The sequence below is a fragment of the Sander lucioperca genome, chromosome 9, assembly GCF_008315115.2.
Source record: "Sander lucioperca isolate FBNREF2018 chromosome 9, SLUC_FBN_1.2, whole genome shotgun sequence".
Classification (NCBI taxonomy): Eukaryota; Metazoa; Chordata; class Actinopteri; order Perciformes; family Percidae; genus Sander; species Sander lucioperca.
Window position 1 is genome coordinate 10,673,543 of NC_050181.1, and position 22,667 is coordinate 10,696,209.

Below are 22,667 nucleotides of genomic sequence, written 5' to 3' on the forward strand. Positions count from 1 at the left end.
GTTTATTGTTCTCTTTCCAATGTGCAGCAGAATTTGTGAATGGCTTATCCTCCCCTTTTCCACGTTCTACTGCTATATGCATCTATTCCATACTGTCTCTCTTCTCTACTTTCTGAACCCCTGTTCACCTGTTGCTGTTTTTTTTGTCTTGTCCTTTAAAACAGGAATAGCCAGCAGCAACTGCTCACATTATTAGGCATTGCCTTAAACTCTCCCTTATGCAGATAGGCTACGTCTTAGTATCGTTTTGTAATACTGTTACCATATGGAACAAACAGTGAGGGTATGAAGACTGGAGACAGCTAGGTAGCATCTGCATTATCTGTCACTGTTTCTATAGGCTGTTGAACCGTTGTTCAGAGGAAAGCGTTCATGGTTGCAGTGTGAGAAACACAAGTGTTACTGAAACAGCTGAAGTAGGGATTCAGTGAAAAATTAGCAATTAATACATTTTTAAATGAAGATTAATAAAAGGTGATTTTAACATGGTCGGGGTCCGAGGACCATCAATCTTGGAGCAGGTTTCTAATCATGTGTTCTGTGTTTAAATCACACTTTTGGAATTAAGGCCTAATTACTATCCAAACTGGCCCTTTTATGATAATGCAGGGTAAGGGCACTTATGTAGCATATACGCGCGTGCAAACGGACGGCACATATTCCCGAATAAAAAATAAAAATAAATAAAAAAGAATCACCCCCAGAAAGACCAAGTTAAGATTAGTCAAGATTAGTTGGGTTAACAACACAATTGTAGCCAATTGTTTGGCTAATGGTAACCTATAGCCTACTGTACTCAATTTCGCCACATAGGGTATTTTAGTCAGTTACACATGAATAATACCACATATGGTCTTATGGGTTTAAATAATGAAAAATGAAATGTCCTTACCTCGGCCAATTAGTGCTGAATTACCTAAACCCGCGTCCTCTTATATGCTGCTCTTGATCCAATTAAAGTCCTAGTAATTTTCCAAAATCACTTTTTAGCCTTTCCCTATATATTCCCCATTGGCTATTGTTTTCGCCAAATGAAGTCCCAAAGATGTTCTCATTCACCCTCAGCAGCAGTCAGAGCGGCAGCGGATCCACCAGAGGGAGCGTTCCCCACTCTGACTGTTACTAATAGCCTAGTGTTGGCTGTAGACAGAAGCAGGAGGCTCCGCTGCAATGAGCCGGAGCTCCAGATCCCCTAAACGGCACGCTGCTCTAATCAATTAATGACGTCAATTTTACAACTAAATCCATACACTCACCCTAAAGGCTCGTTTTCTTTCTGCTTTGAATATAGTCTTAATCGTAATAGTCAAAAATGAAAATGCCTTCATGAGGGTGCATCTTTATTTAGGGTTTGTTTACTCTTAAGTTGCTTTGAAAGTAGATTAAACATGTTTTCACTCTGTTTGGCAAAACATTAGTCTACAGTAGATATATCCTGTCATTTATCACATTACAGTGGACAGCAACCAATTTTCCATTGCTTCGGCTCTGTGCTTTTGATATTATATTTGATATCGGATTTAAAGTGAAAGACTAACCAAGGTTAAGGTGCTGACTGTCAGCCTCAAGGGTGTTGAGGCGTGTTCACATATGTATTGCTCACATCAAGTATAGCATTCATATCCCTTTTTAGACAAAGTTTAAAACGAAAGGAGCACAATTAGAGGGCTGCAGTAGTTCACAGAAAACTATCTTAAATTAAAGCCGAAAGCCACTACCTTTATAGCTATTGTTTCCTTTCAAATGCATGTCCTGGAGCAGGAAGCCCACACAACAAAAATGTGTGAATGTCCAACCCCTACACTACACTGTACACAAGTGAAATATTCAAACCAAGACTCCATTTTTATGGCGTTTGTTGTTATGTTATGCACGTCTCTATAATTCAGCATGAAATACAGCAACATTTAATCTTTGGAGACCTTGCGTTTGGACCTTCATTGGAATTTAAATAGAAATACTTTGGTTTTGAGCAGTGCATGTGTAATAACGGACTCACCAAAGGGTCCCAGGAGTTGAAATGGTTAAATGTCAATCTGTAATGTTTCAGCAGTGTGGTGCTTTATGGGATGAGTGTCAACGTCAGCCCTTTTAACATCACTTTTGATACAAGTTACCCATTGTGTCAGCAATGATGTGCTGTTTTTAATTACAACTCAGTATTGCATATTCCCCCCCAAAAAACGTAAATTAAATCAAATCACAGTGAGTCAAAGGGCACAATAGAGACTAGTTGAATTTGAAAATTAATTTAGAATTTTTCAGAAAATGCCCAAAGGGAAACAATCCAGTTTGTCACACCTTGAAAGCACGGATGAATCATCTTCAAAAGAGTTACACACAGTGAAAATATCGCCTTGCATCCCACTTGCTCGCCTTCTTCCTCACACACACACAGGAACAGATTGAGCAAAAGCTTGAGATGAAAGCTGTATTCAAGGTGTAATGGTGTTGTTAAAGAATTAATTGCGATGGTCACAGAGGGTAGAAAAAAATGAATGTCCATGATAAGAGAAAACACAGTATGAGCATCAAAGTGGTCTGGTGGAAATACAGAATAAGCACTTAACACAAACTTTGCCTGGCCAGGAAAAGCTGTCTGTAGACAGTCATGACAGAGGATTGGACAGAATATTAATCATGCTTTTTCTAAAACATAGCGTGATTTATTGGTTACATTGTTTATGCATATATTGCTCCTTGTAGGCTTTTATTTGTGAAACATTACAGTTGAATAGAACTTTTTTTTTGGAAGGAAAAGCAACTGACCACAGTATTACAGGGATTTAGATATCTGTACCATTGCATATCCTACTGGGACATCTTTCTCACTTTGTGTGTAAATCTTTGGGCCAATTCTTTTCTGTTTTTATCATGCTGCTACTGTTCAGACCTGTTTATCCTTACGTTGACTGCAGAAAACACTAAAACACTTTAGTTTCTAGAGAGCATTGCTTTAATTCACACAAATCAATCTAGTTTCCCCATTGCTGCTTTCACTTTTCTGCCCAGCACCATTGGTTTTCAGTCACATTCAGCCCCATGAGGTGAGACTTTTCATTCAGCTTTATGAAACTTAATGCAAGAAAGAGTGGAGGAACATTAGACACATGAATTGCCAAGAATCCTTGCATTTACTAAACAATCACAGCCTTAACTAACTACTGGAGATATTTCTGGACCATGGACGTTGCCTGGACACTGGTGGTGGGGAGGAGGAGGGTGGAACAGCAACTACAGATAGATAAGCCTTACATGCGGATAAGGCAAAGCACTGTTGCTACAGTACAAAACTCACAAATTCACAAAAAAAAAGTTAAATTATAAAGTACAACAACATTGCTGGAGCCTCCGTTGAATGAATGATTTATAAATGCAATATGTAAATGTACAGATACATGCATCATCTGATCCATTCTGATCATGAGATCAATCAGAAGAGTGGTAAGGGTTGCTGTGCTGAAACCTCTCACAGCAGGACTGTTCTGCCAGAGATCAGCAGATGTTACTGAACATGAATGTCTCTAAATCAGAATAAAAGGGAAATGCATATGCAGATCACATTTCAATGCAGATCACAGTTTCAATTTGTAGCTCTGAGGAAGTTTTAATATGGTAGCAGCAGGGTAACTTAAGAGCTGCGAGTGTTAATATGAATGTATTATATCAATGTTATGTTATATGAAAACACAGCAGCCTTTACATTCTGCTGTTTGTTTTGGAAGAAGTAACATTTGACTCAACAGTGGAAATAACAGCTTTGTCCTTTATTTCCTCCAATTCACATCATGTCTGAACTGCATGTCAGTATATAAAAGTGGCTACATATAGTAATTTACTGTGAGGATTGGCACAGAAAATAAAAGCTTTGAGATAGCAGTAACGTAGCTGAAACAATTAAAGCCCAAAGTGTGTTTGAACTGAAAAATGTGCATCTTTGCAACCATTTTGGTGTGAAATGCCTGGGGTCCAGCTGGGAGGCACCTGCCTTGACTCTATTAAAGAGCACTCAAAAAGCATGCTCCATATTCTGGGGCTTTCATAAATTCAGGAATGAATCACTGTTGATGTGAACAGCAAATACTATAGGAGAGGGACCTACAGCAAAGCAGTAATCCTATTATCCTATTCATGTTTTGCAGATACCATGTATAGAACCAGAAGGCACAACTCCTAATTAAAATTAATCATATTCGAACGTTCCAACTCTTTAAGGTAGAGGTGAGGCTAGAATAAAGATTGTCTGCTAAAGTGGCCACAGTTTTATTATTAGACATGACTCACCTCATCTACAAACATGCTGGGGTTTGGAAGCTAAATTAGATCAGGCACCAGATCAAAGTAAAATGGCTCATCAAAACCTGAGCTATACCTTGAGAAAATACAGGGATAACCAATAAATTAATGAAAAAAGAATTTAGTAGCAGCATGAACTTGATAAATCACAAGAAATGTGCTCTGGGCAAGATGAGAGTACACCACAAAATGGCAGATCAGACAGAAAAACTGTCCTTACATGCAGTCCAGGCACCACCCTACACAGCAGCCTTTTCTACACAATACAAAATAGTGTTTACATGTGCACTAGGATTCTATCCCAGCACTGTGTACCAGGTGCAATTTTATTTTCAGGTCACATACTTGTGTAAAACGCCCTTGTGGTCAGTCACAGAAAAATATGGCCAGCGCTTGAACTGCTTCAGTTCTGCTCCATTGGTTCCATCTATTCCATGAATCCATCTTTTGAGTGGTATAACGCAGAGGCCAGGAAATATCAATAAGTAATCACCAAAGTTTTTAATGACATATTTTTACCTACAGACTCCAGTGATTGTATTATTCTTGTGCTTCTTGATTTAACTGCTGCGTTTGACACGGAGGACCATGAAATCCTTATCTTTCTTTTGGAGCAGTGGGTGGGCATCAAGGGCATAGCACGCGAATGGTTCAGGTCCTACTTGTAAGATCGGACTTTGTGTGTGCGCTGTGGTGAGTCTGTGTTCTCCTCTGCTCCTCTCTCTTGTGGGGTTCCACAGGGCTCAGTTTGAGGCCCTCTTCTCTACTTACTTTCCCTTGGGTCCATACTTAGAAAGCATGGCATGTCTTTCCAGTGTTTTGCAGACGATAGCCAGATTCATGCGCCTTTTAAAAAAAATGACAAGGTCAGACTGTTACTCAGGTGTCTTGATGACATAAAGGCCTGGATGGCTGTTAAATTTTGGCCCAGTACATCAAGTCAACTATAACTAACCTAGGAGATAAAATGGACTCTGATTTTGAGCTCAACAGTCAGATCAGGGCAGTCGTTAAATCAATTCCAATTGAGGCAGCTGGCCAAAAAAAAGCCAATCATTCCAAGGCAGCACTTTGAGACAGTAATCCACGCTTTTGTCACCACTAGGCTGGATTACTGTAATGCATTGTATGTGGGGATCAGTGAGTCCTCTGTCGCCCGTCTCCAGATGGTACAAAACGCAGCTATGCGTCTTTTAACTGGAACACATAAACAAGAGAACATTTCCTCCATTTTAGCCTCACTCCACTGGCAGCCCATACATTTCAGGATCCACTTTGAAATTCTTTTATTTGCTTTTAAATCCCTCAATGGTCTTGCACCACCCTACATCTCTGAGCTGCTACACCCGTATACACCCACACGTTCTCTCAGATCAGCTGATTAACTGCTCCTGAGTGTCCCCAAATCAGGGGCCGTGTCTTTGCTGTGGCAGCTCTTAAACTGTGGAATGATCTGCCTCTGTCCATTAGACAGGCTTCTTCATTGTCTGTTTTTAAATATCTTCTTAAACCCCACCTTTTCTCCTTGGCCTTTGACACCTGACGTTGACATTTTGATTTTTATTGTTTTACTGTATGGTGGTCTTCTCATGTTTTATGTCTTTTAATTTGTTTCATTTGTATTTTATGGCTGTGGGAGTTAGGTACTTTATGTCTTATGTATTCTTCTGTACAGCACTTTGGTAAAATGTGGTTGTTTTAAAGTGGTCTATAAATAAAGTTGGATTGATTAAAAGCCTACAATATGACACCACCTTACCGGTTTAACTTTTTACAATGGATCACCGACCTTAACACACAAGAGTGTACTGTATGTCTATAGAGAAAAGTGTTGTTGTTGTTCCTTGGTCCAAAATGGTTGACAAAAATTTGGTAATTGTCTGTTCATTTTTAGGTTGAAGGAACCACCATGATCGGGATCAATGTATCAGCAGTACAAGCAGTACAAATATAATACTGGTTCAAATTATATATTTTTGTTTTGTATTTCCACACCACACAATTACAATATTCTCATTTGTCTGATGTTCTCTGGTTTCCTACTACAATCCAAAAACCTGCAGGTTAGGAGAATTTGAAACTATCAACTATCTGTCCCTGTCTGTCCAGAGTGTATGCTGTCTCTCTACCCTTGATGCATGTTGGGATAACCACACTGTAAACCCAGATTTAGTTGTAATTAAACGTTTTAGTGGTCACTACTTATTGTTACATGTTTTGTTAAAAACCATATTCATTACTAAATTACATTAGTTGTTTGTAATAATCAGCTTTAAGTATAGCCTAGAAATCTAGACGCACCCTAGTGGCAGCAAATTTATTTTGCAGCCAGGGGGGTCTAGGCACTCTCCGTTGGCTTGCGAGCTGGAAAAACCAAACTCTGGTCAGGCCAATCACATCGTGTATAGAGTCGGAAGGCGGGCTTATGGCTACTGCTGTGGGGAACAGCGGTCTTCTGGAAAACTTGGAGTTAAGCTTTTCTTTGAGAAATGAACAAAGAACGGCACTGAAATCATTCTTAAAAAAGGAAGATGTGTTCGGAGTTTTGCCGACCGGATATTTATACGCAGATTGGAAGCCAGTAACTCTGTTTTTGAGTGACAGTACTAACATTGGAGAATTGCAGTCTTGTCTGTGTAATGATTTTGATTCTGTTAATTGGACCAACTGTATTGAATACTTTGTTCTTAAAACTATTTTCTAACAAAGAAAAAACAATATTTATATTATTAAATTATTTATGTAGTAGTAATAATTAGCCCAACGTTTGTATGTAATATTTCTGTGCATGTTTAAAGCTTTAGTGCGTAGTTTCTGTCTCCCCTATGAGGAATTCTAAGTAAGGACAACAAAACTGTTGCCGCATCCACATGATACAAGCCTTCCGCAGTCTTGTATAAAGTACTTAAAAGCAATACTGGAGTAAAAGTAGAAGTATCTTACCAGAAAATAACTTTGGCAGAAGTTAAAGTCACTTTTTAGAATATTACTTGAATACAAGTCTTAGTTAAAGTATCTGATGTTTACGGTACTCAAGTATCAAAAGTAATTTTCTAATATTAAATGTACTTAAGTATTAGAAGTAAAAGTAAAAGTAAAAAAAAACTTTTGATTATGGCCAAAGGTGTGTAACGTTATCTTCATCACCACTGTCGCCAGGGTGGTCATTATCTGTTACCATGGCTGCAGAGCCTGCACCAGGTGCTTCTATGACACTATCAGTCATTAAGCTTCCTCTTCTTCTTTAGTTTTTGCCTATGTTTTTTGTTTCTTTTTGCTTGGCAGCAAACACGTCACCAACTGGAATGGATCGTGCATTAACTTGCAATCTAGGAGCAATGATTCGCCAAACCTGCTTTTTTCCAGTGTAACAAATTTCTTCTGATTTTATTTTGTAGTAACGAGTAACTAAGATGCTCAGAGGAAATGTAGTGGAGTAAAAGTATATATTTTATTCAGGAAATGTAGTGGAGTAAAAGTAAAAGTTTCTCGAGATATAAATAACGAAGTAAAGTACAGATACGTGAAAATTCTACTTAAGTACAGTAACGAAGTATTTGTACTTCGTTACATTACAACACTGGCCTTCCGTGATCGTGCACCACCCCCATCCCTCCTCCGCGCTGTTGCTAGTAGCCAAGGAGGACATGGAGGATTTCAGAAAAACATAATGGACTCTTCAGAAGAGGTAATTATCTTCCCTCGGTTTTCTGCGCACAAAAGTTGCCAGATGAGACCAGTTTCTGAACATAGCCATACTGAGAAATACAGAGAGAGTTTCGTGGAGCTGATAGTCTTAATTAGCTTTGTATCAACTCATTTGTCAATGGCTTAATGTAACGGACGTCCATTAATATAAAAAAGTTACGCACTAAAGCTTTAACTTAACATGCTTATTTTAGACAACATGACTCCAGAAAAATATGATTTATGTTTTACTAATGATTTTTAGTAATGACTACTAATGAAAACTTAATTTGTCTACTGCCTCAACTCACTGCTCTGTGTTAATACAACTTGATCTGTTAAGTTTCACCTTGTGTAAAAGCGGGTTTCGATGCAAATTTCTAGTAAAGTCAACTAATTCGGGATAACAGTGCAGTATTGAAAATGGATGGATGCATATTTATTCCTGACTGAAAACATTACAAATTGGCATGGTTTGTGCACAACCCAGGACAGGAAGGTTTTGATTGATACCCATCTACATAGCATCAGTGATATCGGTGCGGTGCCCAAAAGTTATTAAAAGACAATTCCCACCCTAGCAACAGCCAGTTCACCCTGCTGCCGCCTGGGAAGCGATGCAGCTTTTTTCCTCAGGCATCTCAACTCATCCTCCGTATCCTCCATCATTAACAAATAGTTTAGTTTTTTCTTGTGTAGCATAAACAGACTAACTTGCATTACATTGCACCCTGTGTTGCTTGGTGATACATTATTAGTTTAAAGGCATCGGTGGAAAAATTGCTATCAAGCCAATGGATGAAGTATGCAATTAAAAATGAAGCCTGAACTATTTGTGTTTACTTTTTAAGAGCAATTGTACATTGACATTTTTTATAAAAGAGCACAATATCTGAAATATATTTTAAAAAATCTGCAGAAAAGGTTGTACGAGGTAGAAATTTCTAGTGCAGTTGAAAAAACGCAAAGAACCACCTTGAGTGGATCCACTATAGTATGTCACGGCATATTTGTAGACATACCAACAATTTTTTCAAGGTTCAACACCAAGATTCTTTGTCAGTGTGGGCAATTGTCAATATGCTTTAAAGGATTCAATTATTGGATTCTGGAGTCAGCACAGTGACGAGTGTGACTCTTTCGATGTAATCCTTTTGTGTTTCTCAGAAGGTTTCTAAGCATCAGAGCATTCTGTTCTATCTTGCCAGTCAACAATGTAGCACAAAGCAGTGCAATCAGTAATTGCGTAAATATTGTGTTCATGTGCTGTACAGTGGAAAGAAGTACTTGAAAAGAGAAGTATTTTAAAAACTCATGTCGTTACAACCTTTGACTTCTAAGCTGAAACTGTTGGAGGGCACAGTACAGTGTGGATGAATTGATAGACCAACATGACCAATCACAGCAGCTGCAATTTGCAAAAGGCACATGGAGCATTGCTAGGAGATAGTCCAAGGTAATGGTTATCTATGACAAGGATAAACTACACAGTGGCTTGTAATGAGCTGCAATGAGAATGATGTAATTGACCTGCTAATTCTGACTAAATTCTAATGTGACAAATGGGCTTCTTCAACAGCTAAAATGTATTGCATAAGTAAACTGTAAGAAAAGGTTATTAAAAACAAAGCATTATAATTTGAGAATGATACATACAACTTCCAAATGTTGTTTGTTGGTCTGTCTTATTCTGCTAGGTAAGTATTTTACGGCTTAGTCTTTCACTGTGGCTAATCTGCAAATGTGTAAAGATTTGTTAGCAGATAGCAGAGAACTTTGAAGTTGCTGTATAACTCAGAGCCTTTACAGCTCTGTCAATTATCCACTTGTGATCCCAGTTCATTTTATTCCCTGCATGCACCTTTCTTATTTTTGCCTTTTTGAGTGTCTGTTAAGAGCTCAGTATACTGTCACCTGCACTGTCCCATGTAGAGGTACAATTTAGGACATGGCAGGAAAAGAACCTACAGGTGTACTTGTTCTTCACATTGTATGGCTCTTATGGGGTACTACCCTTTGCTTGGTGAGATCTTTTTTTTTAAGATACTGTATGATAACTATAAATTTGATTTTCATACCTTTTCAATCAATAACATTTACATTTTAATTATCTTTTGTTTAGCCCACAACAAATGTACTAGGTAAGTGTTTTTTTTTCAAGCAAAACACGGACTACACTTACAATTGTCACTTTTGTGCTGTTTTCATTTGACTATTCTTCCACATTTATTTTCAAATCCATTTACACAGACTATGATGTGGACAGTGGACGGGACCTTGACATTTTTGACATCAATGAAGGTATGCTGTAATTTTTCATCCTTATGTCTCCAGATGATTATTCAGTAACCATTGTAAACCGATTTTCCTTATGCTTGGTCTCCATAGAGGCAGGGTTAAATCTAGTAGAGGGGGACATTGTGCTTGATGAGGTATGTCAATTTAACAGCTTTTAATTTTCACCTGCACAGTTGAATTTTGTGGAGTAAAGCATAACCTTGACTCATGTCGTTCCTGTCTTTGTGATTGCTTTTATTGACCGTCACAGAGACAAACTCGAAATTCCATAATAGGAGATGAGTACAGGTGGCCAAAAACAATCCCATACTACATGGAAGATGACTTAGGTAAGAGTGCCTGTTAGAGACTGGTTTTAGAAAATGTTTCTACATGTGCAGTAATGTTTTTTTATTAAGAAATAGGGATGGATTTATACAATATGTTCACCTAAATTAATATTATGGTAAGCCATGGTGAAAAGTAACTACGTGCTATTATACTGGTATTAACTACCCAACCATATATGAAGCAGTTATATTACCTCCACCTTGACCAACTGTAATATTTAAGTACTGCTTACATATTCATAATACCCGGAATTGGGGAGAATTTAACAACATTGGCAGCCCAGATGACATTGTTTAGTGCCGTTAGCCATGTAACGTTAGCTGCTATAGTTAGCAGTTGACACTAATAGAATATAGCAGCACTTTCTACAGTCAAAAATCGCACATTAAGGCATTTAACCAAATGCTACATAAACAGAAAATGTTTCAGGAGTGATGTGACTCGGAATTGGGGAGAATTTAAAGTGCTCGTATTATGCTCATTTTCAGGTTCATAATTGTATTTAGATAGGGTGACCAGATTTCCCGGAACTAAAACCGGGACACTTTGCGAGTGACCGTAGTGCTCGTGCACGCACACGCTTTTTAACGTGAACATGTGCCAGCCCAAGTCATATTTTTCAGAGAAAATTGAGTCCTGTTTCCATATAAATTGTCTTTTCAGGAAACCGTGACCTGTAGTAAGTAGCAGTGAGTGATTGGGAAGTAGCCTACTACAGCAATCAGAATGCAAATTAGATTTTTATTTCATATTTTCCAGAAATAATAATAACTGAACTGTACGTATTGGGAAGTAATGCAATCATCATGAAAACAAATTATTAGTGAATATGTTTTCAAAAAATAGCCAACGTGTTGCATCCCTACTGTCATTGTCAATCTACCAAAACGGTAATTTGTCGACGGTCCCTTACACAGAACCTAGGGACAGAACAGATGATGACGTGCTATGAAGCTTTATGTCGGATACAAATCTCTAGCAATAATAATTGTAGTTGTTTTCTCTTGATACTCTGTAATAATGACAACTTTCTTTGACCCTGATCACATCATTGACTTGAATTGCGTTGTCGATCTCGAACGAAGGGGAAGTTAAAATTGAATATGAACTGAATATCAAACGTCCAACCAACTTCACCACGCTTAAAACGAGACAGATAAGAAGAGGCATTGCAACGTTTACAAATATACATTGTAACGTTGGCTGCACAGATTATGCAGACGCAGACCGCTACGATTGACTGACACACACTACTATATTTAGAGGTTGTACCAGAATAGGTTTATGTGGTTTAATTTTCTAAAAACACCATATTTCTGTTGTACTGCACATTTCTGCAGCTCTTCTTTTCACTCTGTGTGTTGAGCTCTCTGTTTTAGCTACAGAGTGAGACATCTCACTGGTCCATCTTTTTTGTGAGTCGCACATGCGCAGTAGCTAGGTCAGCACAGCTAGCTAGTCAGTTGCAGAGTATGAGGGTGTGCCGTGCTAGCAGCTAGGCGAGCATTATAACGTGTTACAAAGTGACGCACGTTCGTCACGGAAGTAAAGGCTGGACTACAACAGAGCTGTTTGGAGCAGTTTGTGAACAGTGTTTTCTGTTGGAGATGGTGAATCCCTTTGGGGTGGACTTTGGGCTTTTTCACTTTGGCAACCTATAACGTGCACAAAAAGATATTTAACACAATAAAGGAAAGGAGAAAAGCCAAAAAGCATCATATGAGCACTTTAACAACACTGGCAGCCAAGATGACATTTTACTGCCGTTAGCATGTAGTTAGCTACATGCAACAATGTTAACACAGCAGTGGCTTAAAAAAACCACTCCAGTCTCGCCTACCTGGAGCAGATGACCAATCATTGAAGGCCGGCTTAGAGTTGCTTAATACTTAGCCAGAGTAGAAAAAACTGTTGAAACTGGAGCGTTCAGAACAGTTGGAAATCTGAACATTTTAGCTCACAGGGATTTCTCTATAAAATGTTTACCTCATTATTTGACGTTTAACATGAAAATCCAACATTATAACATTGTAGATATGACAGAAAATACAGAAAAGCATACTTTGATAATTCAACAGAGGCCCTGGATTTGCACTGCATTGCAGTCAATCTTAAAAGGGGATTTGGAAGACATATTTTATCATCTTTAACAGAATTGATTTATCATGTTCTCTGCAGAGATCAATGCAAAAGGTGTAATTCTGAAGGCCTTTGAGCAGTACCGACTCAAGACCTGCATCGACTTCAAGCCTTGGAGCGGAGAAGCAAACTACATTTCCATCTTTAAAGGGGGCGGGTAAGGCAAAAATAACTTTTATTCTTTATGGTCTGTTTACATGGCAAGACAAGTTGAACTTTCTTAAGGATCAGTGCATTATATATGGTGTATTCTATACTTACAACAAAAGTCCTCAATGGGATGTTTATAAAAGCCTTGTTTTTTTTTTCTTCCAAAAGCTGTTTCTCCTCTGTGGGAAACCGACGAGTTGGGAAGCAGAGCTTGTCAATAGGGAGCAACTGTGACCGTATTGCCACCATTGAACACGAGTTCCTTCATGCTCTGGGTTTCTGGCATGAACAGTCCAGAGCAGACCGCGATGATTATGTTAATATCATGTGGGACCGCATCTCAGAGGGTATGAATATGTAACTGCTACACTGCCAACTTAATTATAATTAATTTAAATTCTGCCCATTCATGATCCCACATATCATTTATTCCTTCGTGACATGCCTACTTCATGGTTCATATTTGTATGTGTATAATTATAAATCTGTAAGATGGAGAGGGAGTGTTTCATTTATGCATTTTTTACACAATGTACATTCTAATAATTAAAAAAAAAAAAAATCACTTAATTTCATGCAATGTTTGCAATGAGGTTTGTAATGTAGGACTTCATGCAGCAGTTGATTTATTGTTTGTTCGATAAGCATTTGTTGTATTCCTGGCTGCATAATCTCAACGAGATAAGCAAAAAGACATGATCAGCACATTAAGGCATCACATTACGATCTTGCATTGACCTATGCTCTTCAAATTGTAATTAATCTAATGTCTGTGGGTTAAAGTACAGTGTACTTTATATGTCATCAATCTTTTGTCAAGTCTTTAAACACGTGTCAGCTATTGATAATAAACTAAAAAAAAGGATCACAGATGTAAATTAGCTGTATAGCTAACTCTGGTACAGGGCTTGAACTGTGCATGGTCCCTGACAAATAAACTAGTAATAAGCCACTTTGATTAATGACCCTAACAAACATCTCTGAAATCCAACCCCACATTTTTAAGAATGGAATAAGACATTGTGATATTGTGAATTGATCTGCACTGACACCTTTATTCATGTCTGATCTACAGGTAAAGAGCACAACTTTAACACCTACAACGACAACACCTCCAGCTCTTTGGGTGTGCCCTACGACTATGGCTCCATGATGCACTACAGTAAAAATGCCTTCCGCAACGGCACTGAGCCCACCATTGTCACCAAGATCCCTGCTTTCAGTGATGTCATTGGCCAGCGTATGGAGTTTAGTGACAGTGATCTGCTCAAGCTGCACCGCCTCTATAACTGCAGTAAGAGTCAACAACCAGCGGTGTTTGGTGTTTTAAGCCCCCAACGTCGTCTTCCAGGCAGCGCTACCTGGAAGGCACTAGGATTAGGCAATGGTTAGGGTTAGGGTTAGGTGCCTTGAAGTCGACAGTTGCAGCGCTGCCTTGAAGTCGACGCTGGGGGCTTAAAACACCATCGAGCACAACCAACACCCAAGTTGGGTTTTACTATGTGTAAAAGAAGTGTTGTGTCAGCTTGTACCACCGTTGTCATAACACCTAATTCTCATTTGTAAGCAAAACATTTTTCATTACTGTCGATCAGTTGATAGCAGTTTAAAGTCCTACACTTGTGTATATGTGTTTATGAAATGGCTACTAGCCCAGGGCTCCACATTCCTGGACTCATGTGACTTTGAACGCGAGAACATCTGTGGTATGATCCAGGGACAAGGGGATAAGGCAGACTGGGTCAGGGTTGCCAAAGCTGACGGAGGGCCCAACACAGACTACTCCAACATGGGCAAATGCACTGGTGAGAATTCTCTTGCAGGAACATACATGACACATGGTGCAGATGCATAGCTCTGTGTTGAAGGATAAGTTCAAATTGTTTTTCAAAAGTCTGTCATAAAACGACACTCACATGCCCGTTTGTACATTGGAAAAAGTTTTTGGTCACTGTAGTTTTTCTACTCTCCATACTGGCCCTGGGGAAAAAAACATTCAAATACAATTCCAATGTAGGTGGACAAAAAACAGTCCTTGTTCTGTCTAGAACATTTTCCAAAGTTCAACCAAAGCTAATATGAGGCTTTAGCAGTCTGTGTTAGACAAATCAAGTGGGTATCTTCTAAAGATACAGTCTTTAAAGTATGAAATTCCACCTTTCGTGTTATTATCCCTCCACCACAGCCCAGCAAGAAAACACAAAGAGGACATTTCAAACTAAAATACCCTAATTTTGGAAGATATATCCACTTGATTTGGTTAACTTAGACATATGAAGCCTCGTTGAACTTTACCACTGAACTTTAAAATTAATTTAAAACAAGGACTGCAGAATTCCCCCCCCTATCTCTTACATTAAATGCACATTAGGAGGGGATCTCTTCACAGGAGGAACAATTACAGCAACCAAAAACGGTTTCAGTATAGCCAACATTTAGGCATGTGAGGGTTGTTTTTAAGATTGACTTTACAAAATGTACACCTATCTTTTAATTGTTGCTATATGACAGATCGGCCTTTGTAACCGTCCCTCTTATAATCCACTGTGCAAAGTGCATTCAAGTAATGCTAAGGTATCAACATTATTAATTAAGTGAAATTCGGATCTTTAGGCTCGGGGTATTTCATGCACTTCAGCACTGGCACAGCCAACACTGGGGATACGGCTCTGCTGGAGAGCAGGCTCCTATACCCCAAAAGAGGATACCAGTGTCTGCAGTTCTTCTACTACAACAGCGCCGGCCCCAGCGACTCACTGAAGATCCATGTCAGAGAATATGACAATGCTAACCCTAATGGAAAACTACGCTTTATAAAGACCATAGATGGTGACTATTACTAAATTCTGCTTCTGCTCAACATGTTACAATTTTGCTTGTGAAATCTGGTCATCATAATCTTGCCATTCAATAAATTCCATTTGTTTACCTCAACAGGCTCCCCTCAGGACCTGTGGCAACTGCACCACGTGAGTCTAGACGTCAAAAAAAAATTCCGTGTTGTCTTCCAAGGGACCAAGGAGGGTTCTGGGACCTTTGCAGGGGGACAGTCACTGGATGACATCAACCTTTCTGAGACTACCTGCCCAGAGTTTATATGGCGTGTGAAAAACTTCAGTCACGTTATGGAAAACACCCCAACAAACACATCTATCTTCAGCCCCCCATTCACCTCTAAGGAGGGTTACACCTTCCAAATGGAGCTGTACCCCAGCGGTAAGGCAGGCTCTCCTGGTGAGTTGTCGGCCTATGCTCATCTAGTGGCCCGTGAAGGAGACACAGGACAGATATGGCCATGCCCCTGGAAACAGATAACCATGATGCTGATGGACCAGCACCCACACATCCAAAAGCGCATGTCCAACCAGCGCAGTGTCACCACGGACCCCAACATGAAGGCAACAGGTGCAGCTACTTTCACTGTCAATAAGATTCAAATGAATTATTCTTTATGTAAAAACAAACCATAAAAATACTATATTCATAACAATGTCCTTTTAAACAGACTCTGACAGATTCTTCTGGGACGACCCTCGGAAGGTGGGCGTTGAGGTCACACACACAGATGGGTCCAAGTATTTCAGAGGGCCAGGCTCTGGCACTGCAGTGTATCTCACCCACCTCAGAGCCAAGAGTAGGGATTTTATAAAGGGAGGAGACGCCATCTTTCTCCTCACCATGGAGGGTAAAAGCACCAGAATACAGTATAAACTCAACACATTTTAACATAAAAAACATACTGTGTCCAATGATATTTAAGATAAAAGGGAAGAAATGTATCGCCATTTATGTTATATCTTTTGTGAAACCACATCCATCCTGTCACACATTACATCAATTATGTATTAATTAGTATGGTACTGTACATACTCATCCCTGGCACCCATGCAAAACAGCATGTTTGTGGGATATTGTATACCAGTGATGCATGATTACATCCATGATTAACATCTCCACTTGTCAGAAAAACACTACAACCATGCTATCCGGTCTGCTCCTCCACTTGGATCCAATTAACCACTTTCTCCCTCTTCAGATGTGTCTCATCTGACAGTGACCCAGCCTCTGCCTTCCACAACCCAGCAGCCTGTCACCACTGCTGTCACCACCACTGTCACCACTGCACCCATTAATCTCTGCCTCAGTGTGCAATGTCTGAATAACGGAGTCTGCATGGTGGATGAGGGGAAGGCTGCTTGCAGGTGAGCACTTTTTGACTGCACTCACTTAACTGTGAATGTAACATCAGGAAGCCTTAAAGCTGTCAGACTCTTTACAATCAAAATTGAGCAATCTACATGTTCACAATCCTCCAGCGTTACATTATCGTTGTGTGAAATTATTTGTAAAGGAATAGTTCAACATTTTGGAAAATACAGTGGCACTCATAAGTTTATGGACCCATGCTAAAGTTGACTAAAAAGAGGAATAAAAAAATCATCTTTTGGAAATTGATCTTAATGCCTTAATTAAAAAAAAATGAGGAACAATCCAACCTTTAAGGACACCAATTTTCTTTGTGAATGAATAATGTATCGTAAATAAATAAATGTTCTTCCTTAAAATACAAGGGGCATAAGTACCCCTATGTTAAATTCCCATAGAGGCAGGCAGATTTTTATTTTTAAAGGCCAGTTATTTCATGGATCCAGGATACTATGCATCCTGATAAAGTTCCCTTGGCTTTTGGAATTAAAATAGCCCCACATCATCACATACCCTTCACCATACCTAGAGATTGGCATGGTTTTATTTCAGTTAGCCTAATAGCTGGTTTGATTTGCATTGAGAGATGATTTTATGGAAAGTACCCCATGCCAATCTCTAGGTATGGTGAAGGGTATGTGATGATGTGGGGCTATTTTAATTCCAAAGGCCAAGGGAATCAGGATGCATAGTATCCTGATTCATGAAATAACTGGCCTTTAAAAATAAAAATCTGCCTGCCTCTATGGGAATTTAACATTTATTTACGATACATTATTCATTCACAAAGATAATGGTGTAATAAGGGTGTCCTTAAAGGTTGGATATTTCCTCATTTTTTTAATGAAGGCATTAAGATCAATTTCCAAAAGATGATTTTTTATTCCTCTTTTTAGTCAACTTTAGCATGGGTTCATAAACTTATGAGTGCCACTGTATGCTTATTCGCTTTCTTGCTGAGTTAGATGAGAAGATTGATGCCACTCTTTTATCTGTCCTTTCAATACGAAGGTACAGCCAGCAGCCTCTAAGCTTAGCACAAAGAAACGGGGGAAACAGCTATCCCAGCTCTGTACAAAGAGGAAAAAAATCCACCTACCAGCACCCTCTAAAGCCAGTCTGATATTGCTTGCTTGCTGGGATTTCTTGGCCATGCTCAGGTTTTTGCTACCTTTGGATTAGGGCTGTGCGATATGGAGAAAATCAAATATCATGATATTATTGACCTAAAAATACCTAAATGTTGATATTGTGACAATATTGGTAGGGTTGACAATTGATGCTTTCACAAAATATTTTCACAATGAGATTTTAGATGAATAACCATCAATAATGTTGATTAAATGACTAAGTGGTTACATACAAATAATAGAACAGTCTGGTAAGTTCAGAAAATGAAATTACTTTACTGTAATGCAGCCTTTAAAACCAGGAAAAAACAACACTTACAATATTACAATATCCAAAATCTAAGACGTTATACAGTCTCATATCACAATGTCGATCAAGATGGTTCCCCCCCCCGTTTCCAGTCTTTGTGCTAAGCTGAACGCCTGCTTCATCGATACCACATAAAAGAGGTTTCAATCTTCTTATCTAACTCTTTGCAAAAACAGAACATAAGTGTATTTCCCAAAATCTTAATTTTCTATTCTTAAGAGCCTTTTAAAATTGAATATTTGAGGAAAAAGTATAGTTTTTCCAGTGGGTATATCCAAAAATGTGATGCTCAATATCTCAGAACAGCACTTTATCTAGATAAAGCCTAATAAAAGCTTGTACATCAGTTCCATAGTGAATCATTGACCCTCTAATTTTGTCCCATCAGATTAAGTTCCTCTTATATTTACCTTCCACTAATTTTCCATACCCTCTATACATGATGGGAATACCTTCAGGTCTGATTTTTCTCTCGACCTCTTTTTTCTTTGGTCTCCAGGTGTGTGGTGGGTGATGACTGGTGGTACTATGGGGACAGCTGTCAGTACAAGGGCTCCATCATGGATAAAACCACCCTTGCACTTGCTTCTTCTCTGTCTGTACTGGGAGTAATGCTGCTGGTTACAGCAGTCAGTGTCATCTGTCTGAAGAAGAAATATAAAAAACACGCTAATAACAGCAGTGTTGTCATGGAAAACATAAGTGCCACTCAGAAAGCGTAGTGGAAGACCCTGACGTTTCCAATGACAACTTGGTGAACAGAAGGAAACTGCAAAATAAAAGTCAAATAAATTGATCTTTATCAGTTCAGTGTTTTTTGATAAATATCTTGTAGATCAGGCTTTGGATTTATAGATGTAAGGCTTTAAACTTCAGTGCAAGAAGGTAACGCAATCACATACTCTGGATCAGGGATCTTCAACAGGGGGTCCGGGACCCCTAGGGGCTCCTCAGAATCAATGCAGGGGGGCCACCAAATTATTGTTAATTTTTTTTTTTTTTTCAAAAGTTAAAAAGTATTTTCTCATTAAAACATGCCAACAATTATTAGGCTCTTTTCATAGCTTAGTTCACTATGCAAAAAAATTTATGAATAAAGGCTTTAGGCCTGCCTACACGTTATTCTAGGCCTAGTTTATTATACAACTTTATTTTATATAATGTATGTAGTTGGGGGTCCCTGCTCTGTCTCTCTTTCAGTTAAGGCGTCCTTTGCAGACCACTGCTCTAGATCATACCCATTGAGTCTATCATCATACCATTATGAGATTGCCCCCTTCTGGTCTTTCAATGTAAAAACACTAGAGCAAACTTAGAATACTATTGTAAATAAATTATTTTGAAATTCTGAAGTCTTATATGAATGTTTTCACGTAAAAAAAATCCAATAGAGCATGACTTATATTCACAAATTTAAAATTTATTATACCAAAGACAGGAACATCTGTGTTGTCTCTTTTCCATGTGGATATATTTGTTTGTATTACTGAATTTGACACAGTCATGCCGGTGATAACAGTTACTGTAGGAGGGAGGTGGGACTAATATTACGTGTGGGTGTCCATGTATGTGCATTTGTGCGTATGTATGTGCGTGCATGCGAGTGTGCATGCAAATATCTGCCTATAAGTGTTCATTAGATACAGTGATGACTACAGGACATCACAATCAAACAAAGTGGAGCAAACCATGGTAACTTTGTGTAGTTATTTTGCATGGAATGTTGGGGTTTCTGACCTGCAATTGCACATATATATATTTGTGTGTGTGTGCGTGTGTGTGTGTGTGTGTGTGTGTGTGTGTCAGATTTGTGGGTCTACATTGTAAGATAAAGAGGGTGGAGGGGTGACACCTCCATAACAGCAAACTCTTGGTGAACCTCACGTCCTCCCCACCAGTAAAACCTTCACCGACATACAGGTACGTAGTTCCTTTAAAAGCATCAGTATACAACATTTCTCTTATTTACAATCATTGGAGAAAAAAAAAATCACCATTTCTCTCAGAGAAGATTAGTAAAAGTGACTGAGTCACCATAAAGAGTATGCAACTCCTAGGAGTTAGTATTTAAAATTTCTACAAAAAATTTCTATGCCATTTTACAGGCCAAGAGCCATGATTTACTGAAGAAATACAGTATTTAAGTGCCCTATCTACAACAGTTAAGTGTGGTATTATTGGTGTACCATTCGACATAGTTCACTGATAATAAAAACATTTTCAACTTTTCTGTTTTAAAAAGTCCTTTCAGCAACTTCACTGCTTTCACATTAAAAGATATGGTAAGTTCTTACAAAACAAACAAATAAACCATGGAATTGTTATCCATAATACCAAGTGTTGTGGCAAGCTAATGCTATTGCAAAAAGACTAGTGTTAATTACATACTCAACTGGTTGTCTAATGTAAAAACAATGTTCCACAGTCTGTGAGAAGGGCACAACCCCAGGAGCTGTGTCCACAGCCTATTCAAGAGGGTTGAGTATCGTTAAAGGGCTCATTTGCTTGTTTTATCTCATGAGTTGCTGGGGTAAAAATGGATCACGTTACAGTGTATGATTCTTTAATGATGAGGCTGCGTTGAGCTAGGAAGGCTGTTTAGAAAAAGTATGATCCAACTTTTTCATGTGCATTTTACAGCCTCATGTTTGTGTCCGTACATGGAAAAATCAAACTGGTTAGGTCGATGGTACAGTAGGCTTCTGTGCATGCTGCAGCTGGGAGTGAGATGAGGCTGTAGTTGGTGGTGGTGTTGTTTAGAGAGGGGTATCGTAGTAGTCTGTGGGCTGATCGGTCCCAGGTGGTTTCTGCTGTTTCTGCTGATGCTGCTTCATAATTTCCTTCACCTCCTCCTCCAGCTCAGGCGGGATGATGAACTGGTCATCTGGGTCGGGCTGGGCTGGAGCTGTGAAGTAACCCCCGGACTTCTTGGAGGGAGCATCAGCAGCCACCTCAATAAGGTTGTGACTCTTTTCCTGGCGTGCCACCGACCCATTAATCCTCCTCTTGCCTGACAACTTTCCTCCATCCCCACCTCCAGCTCCGGCTCCCTGCCAAGACTCATCTCTCTCCAGCCCATTCTCAGCCTCACCGAGGCTCATGTCGGCCCCTTCCTCCAGGGGCTCTGGGGTGCATGGCGGTGGAGGAGGTGGCGGAAGAGTCAGCAGGGTTTGTTCCTGGCTGGAGGATGAGGGTAACAATGTTTGGGGTGACGAGGAGGAGGAGGACTCTGCTTTGAGGCAGTGGACATCCGCCTCTACTTCTACACGGCTCCCATTAGAGAAAACACCAGCGATGGGCTCCTCGTCCTCGCTGTCCAGCCCGTTGTCAGACAGGGCGCTGGAGAAGGTGGCACTAGACAGCTGCCTCTGGAAGGAGCCAGCTAAGCAGGCGGGATGAAGGGCACAGCAGCTGCGGGCAGAGGGCAGCTCTGAACCTGGGAACAGGTACTGGCAGGGCTGGGTGGTAGTGTGGGTCTGCTGGTTCTGTAGGGACAGCGGGTGGGCCTGATGGTGCAGGTGGAGGTGTGGATGGTGGGGCTGCTCATGCAGCAGCACCAAGGAGCTCTGTGGGGGCTCATCAGATGAGGCTGTGGAGCCCACCTCGCTGCTCATCTCACTGGTACTGATCTCACTGCTGATTTCACTGCAGGAGGAAGGCGGCACAGGGAGGGAGCCATCTGAGGGCCGCTCCTTGATGGCAGAGGACGATGGGGGATAGGGGCCCAAGCCGGGACTAGGAGGTGGGTGGGGAGGCTCAGAACAGCAGCAGGAGCAGCAGTCTTCACTCACACTGAGCTGGACCACAACAGCGCAGAGGCTATCTGTGCAGCCGTAGCCCTGCGCCAGCGTGCACAGCTTCTTAGCAGCAGCCAGGGCATCGGGGACGTTCCGAACAGCCTCCACAGCCTCGGTGGGAGACACGGCATCCCACAGGCCTCGGCTACCCAGAATGAAGAACTCATCCTGGGGGGTGAGAGTGACTGTCTGCACGTATGGACAAGGGATGACGGATGGGTAGAGAAAGGAGTAGCCCATAATTCGTGTAGAATCTGTCACGCCATTCACCTTGTTGTCCTGTGGAATAGAGCATAAACATCAATACAGTGTTCACGCAGTGCA

The 22,667-nt window shown here is 40.0% G+C and overlaps 2 protein-coding genes across 2 annotated transcripts in view; one reads left to right on the forward strand and one right to left on the reverse strand.

The window, feature by feature from the left end:
- Window positions 1-9,854: 9,854 nt before the first annotated feature.
- On the forward strand, window positions 9,855-19,531 carry si:ch73-40a17.3 (meprin A subunit beta). Its single transcript, XM_031294151.2, has 14 exons — window positions 9,855-10,006; window positions 10,106-10,124; window positions 10,234-10,284; window positions 10,372-10,415; window positions 10,532-10,610; window positions 12,790-12,907; window positions 13,069-13,247; window positions 13,976-14,194; window positions 14,553-14,705; window positions 15,514-15,729; window positions 15,838-16,305; window positions 16,406-16,585; window positions 16,937-17,102; window positions 19,046-19,531. The coding sequence occupies exons 1-14, from the start codon at window positions 9,932-9,934 to the stop codon at window positions 19,266-19,268; spliced, it is 2,190 nt and encodes a 729-aa protein (XP_031150011.1). The 5' UTR covers window positions 9,855-9,931; the 3' UTR covers window positions 19,269-19,531.
- Window positions 19,532-19,945: 414 nt separating this feature from the next.
- The window catches only part of phlpp1 (PH domain and leucine rich repeat protein phosphatase 1), a 52,380-nt gene continuing 49,658 nt past the window's right edge, over window positions 19,946-22,667 (reverse strand). The window contains exon 17 of the mRNA XM_031294152.2: window positions 19,946-22,622. Within this exon, the coding sequence (XP_031150012.1) occupies window positions 21,303-22,622 (1,320 nt within the window). The 3' untranslated portion in view covers window positions 19,946-21,302. The remainder of the gene's footprint in view (window positions 22,623-22,667) is intronic.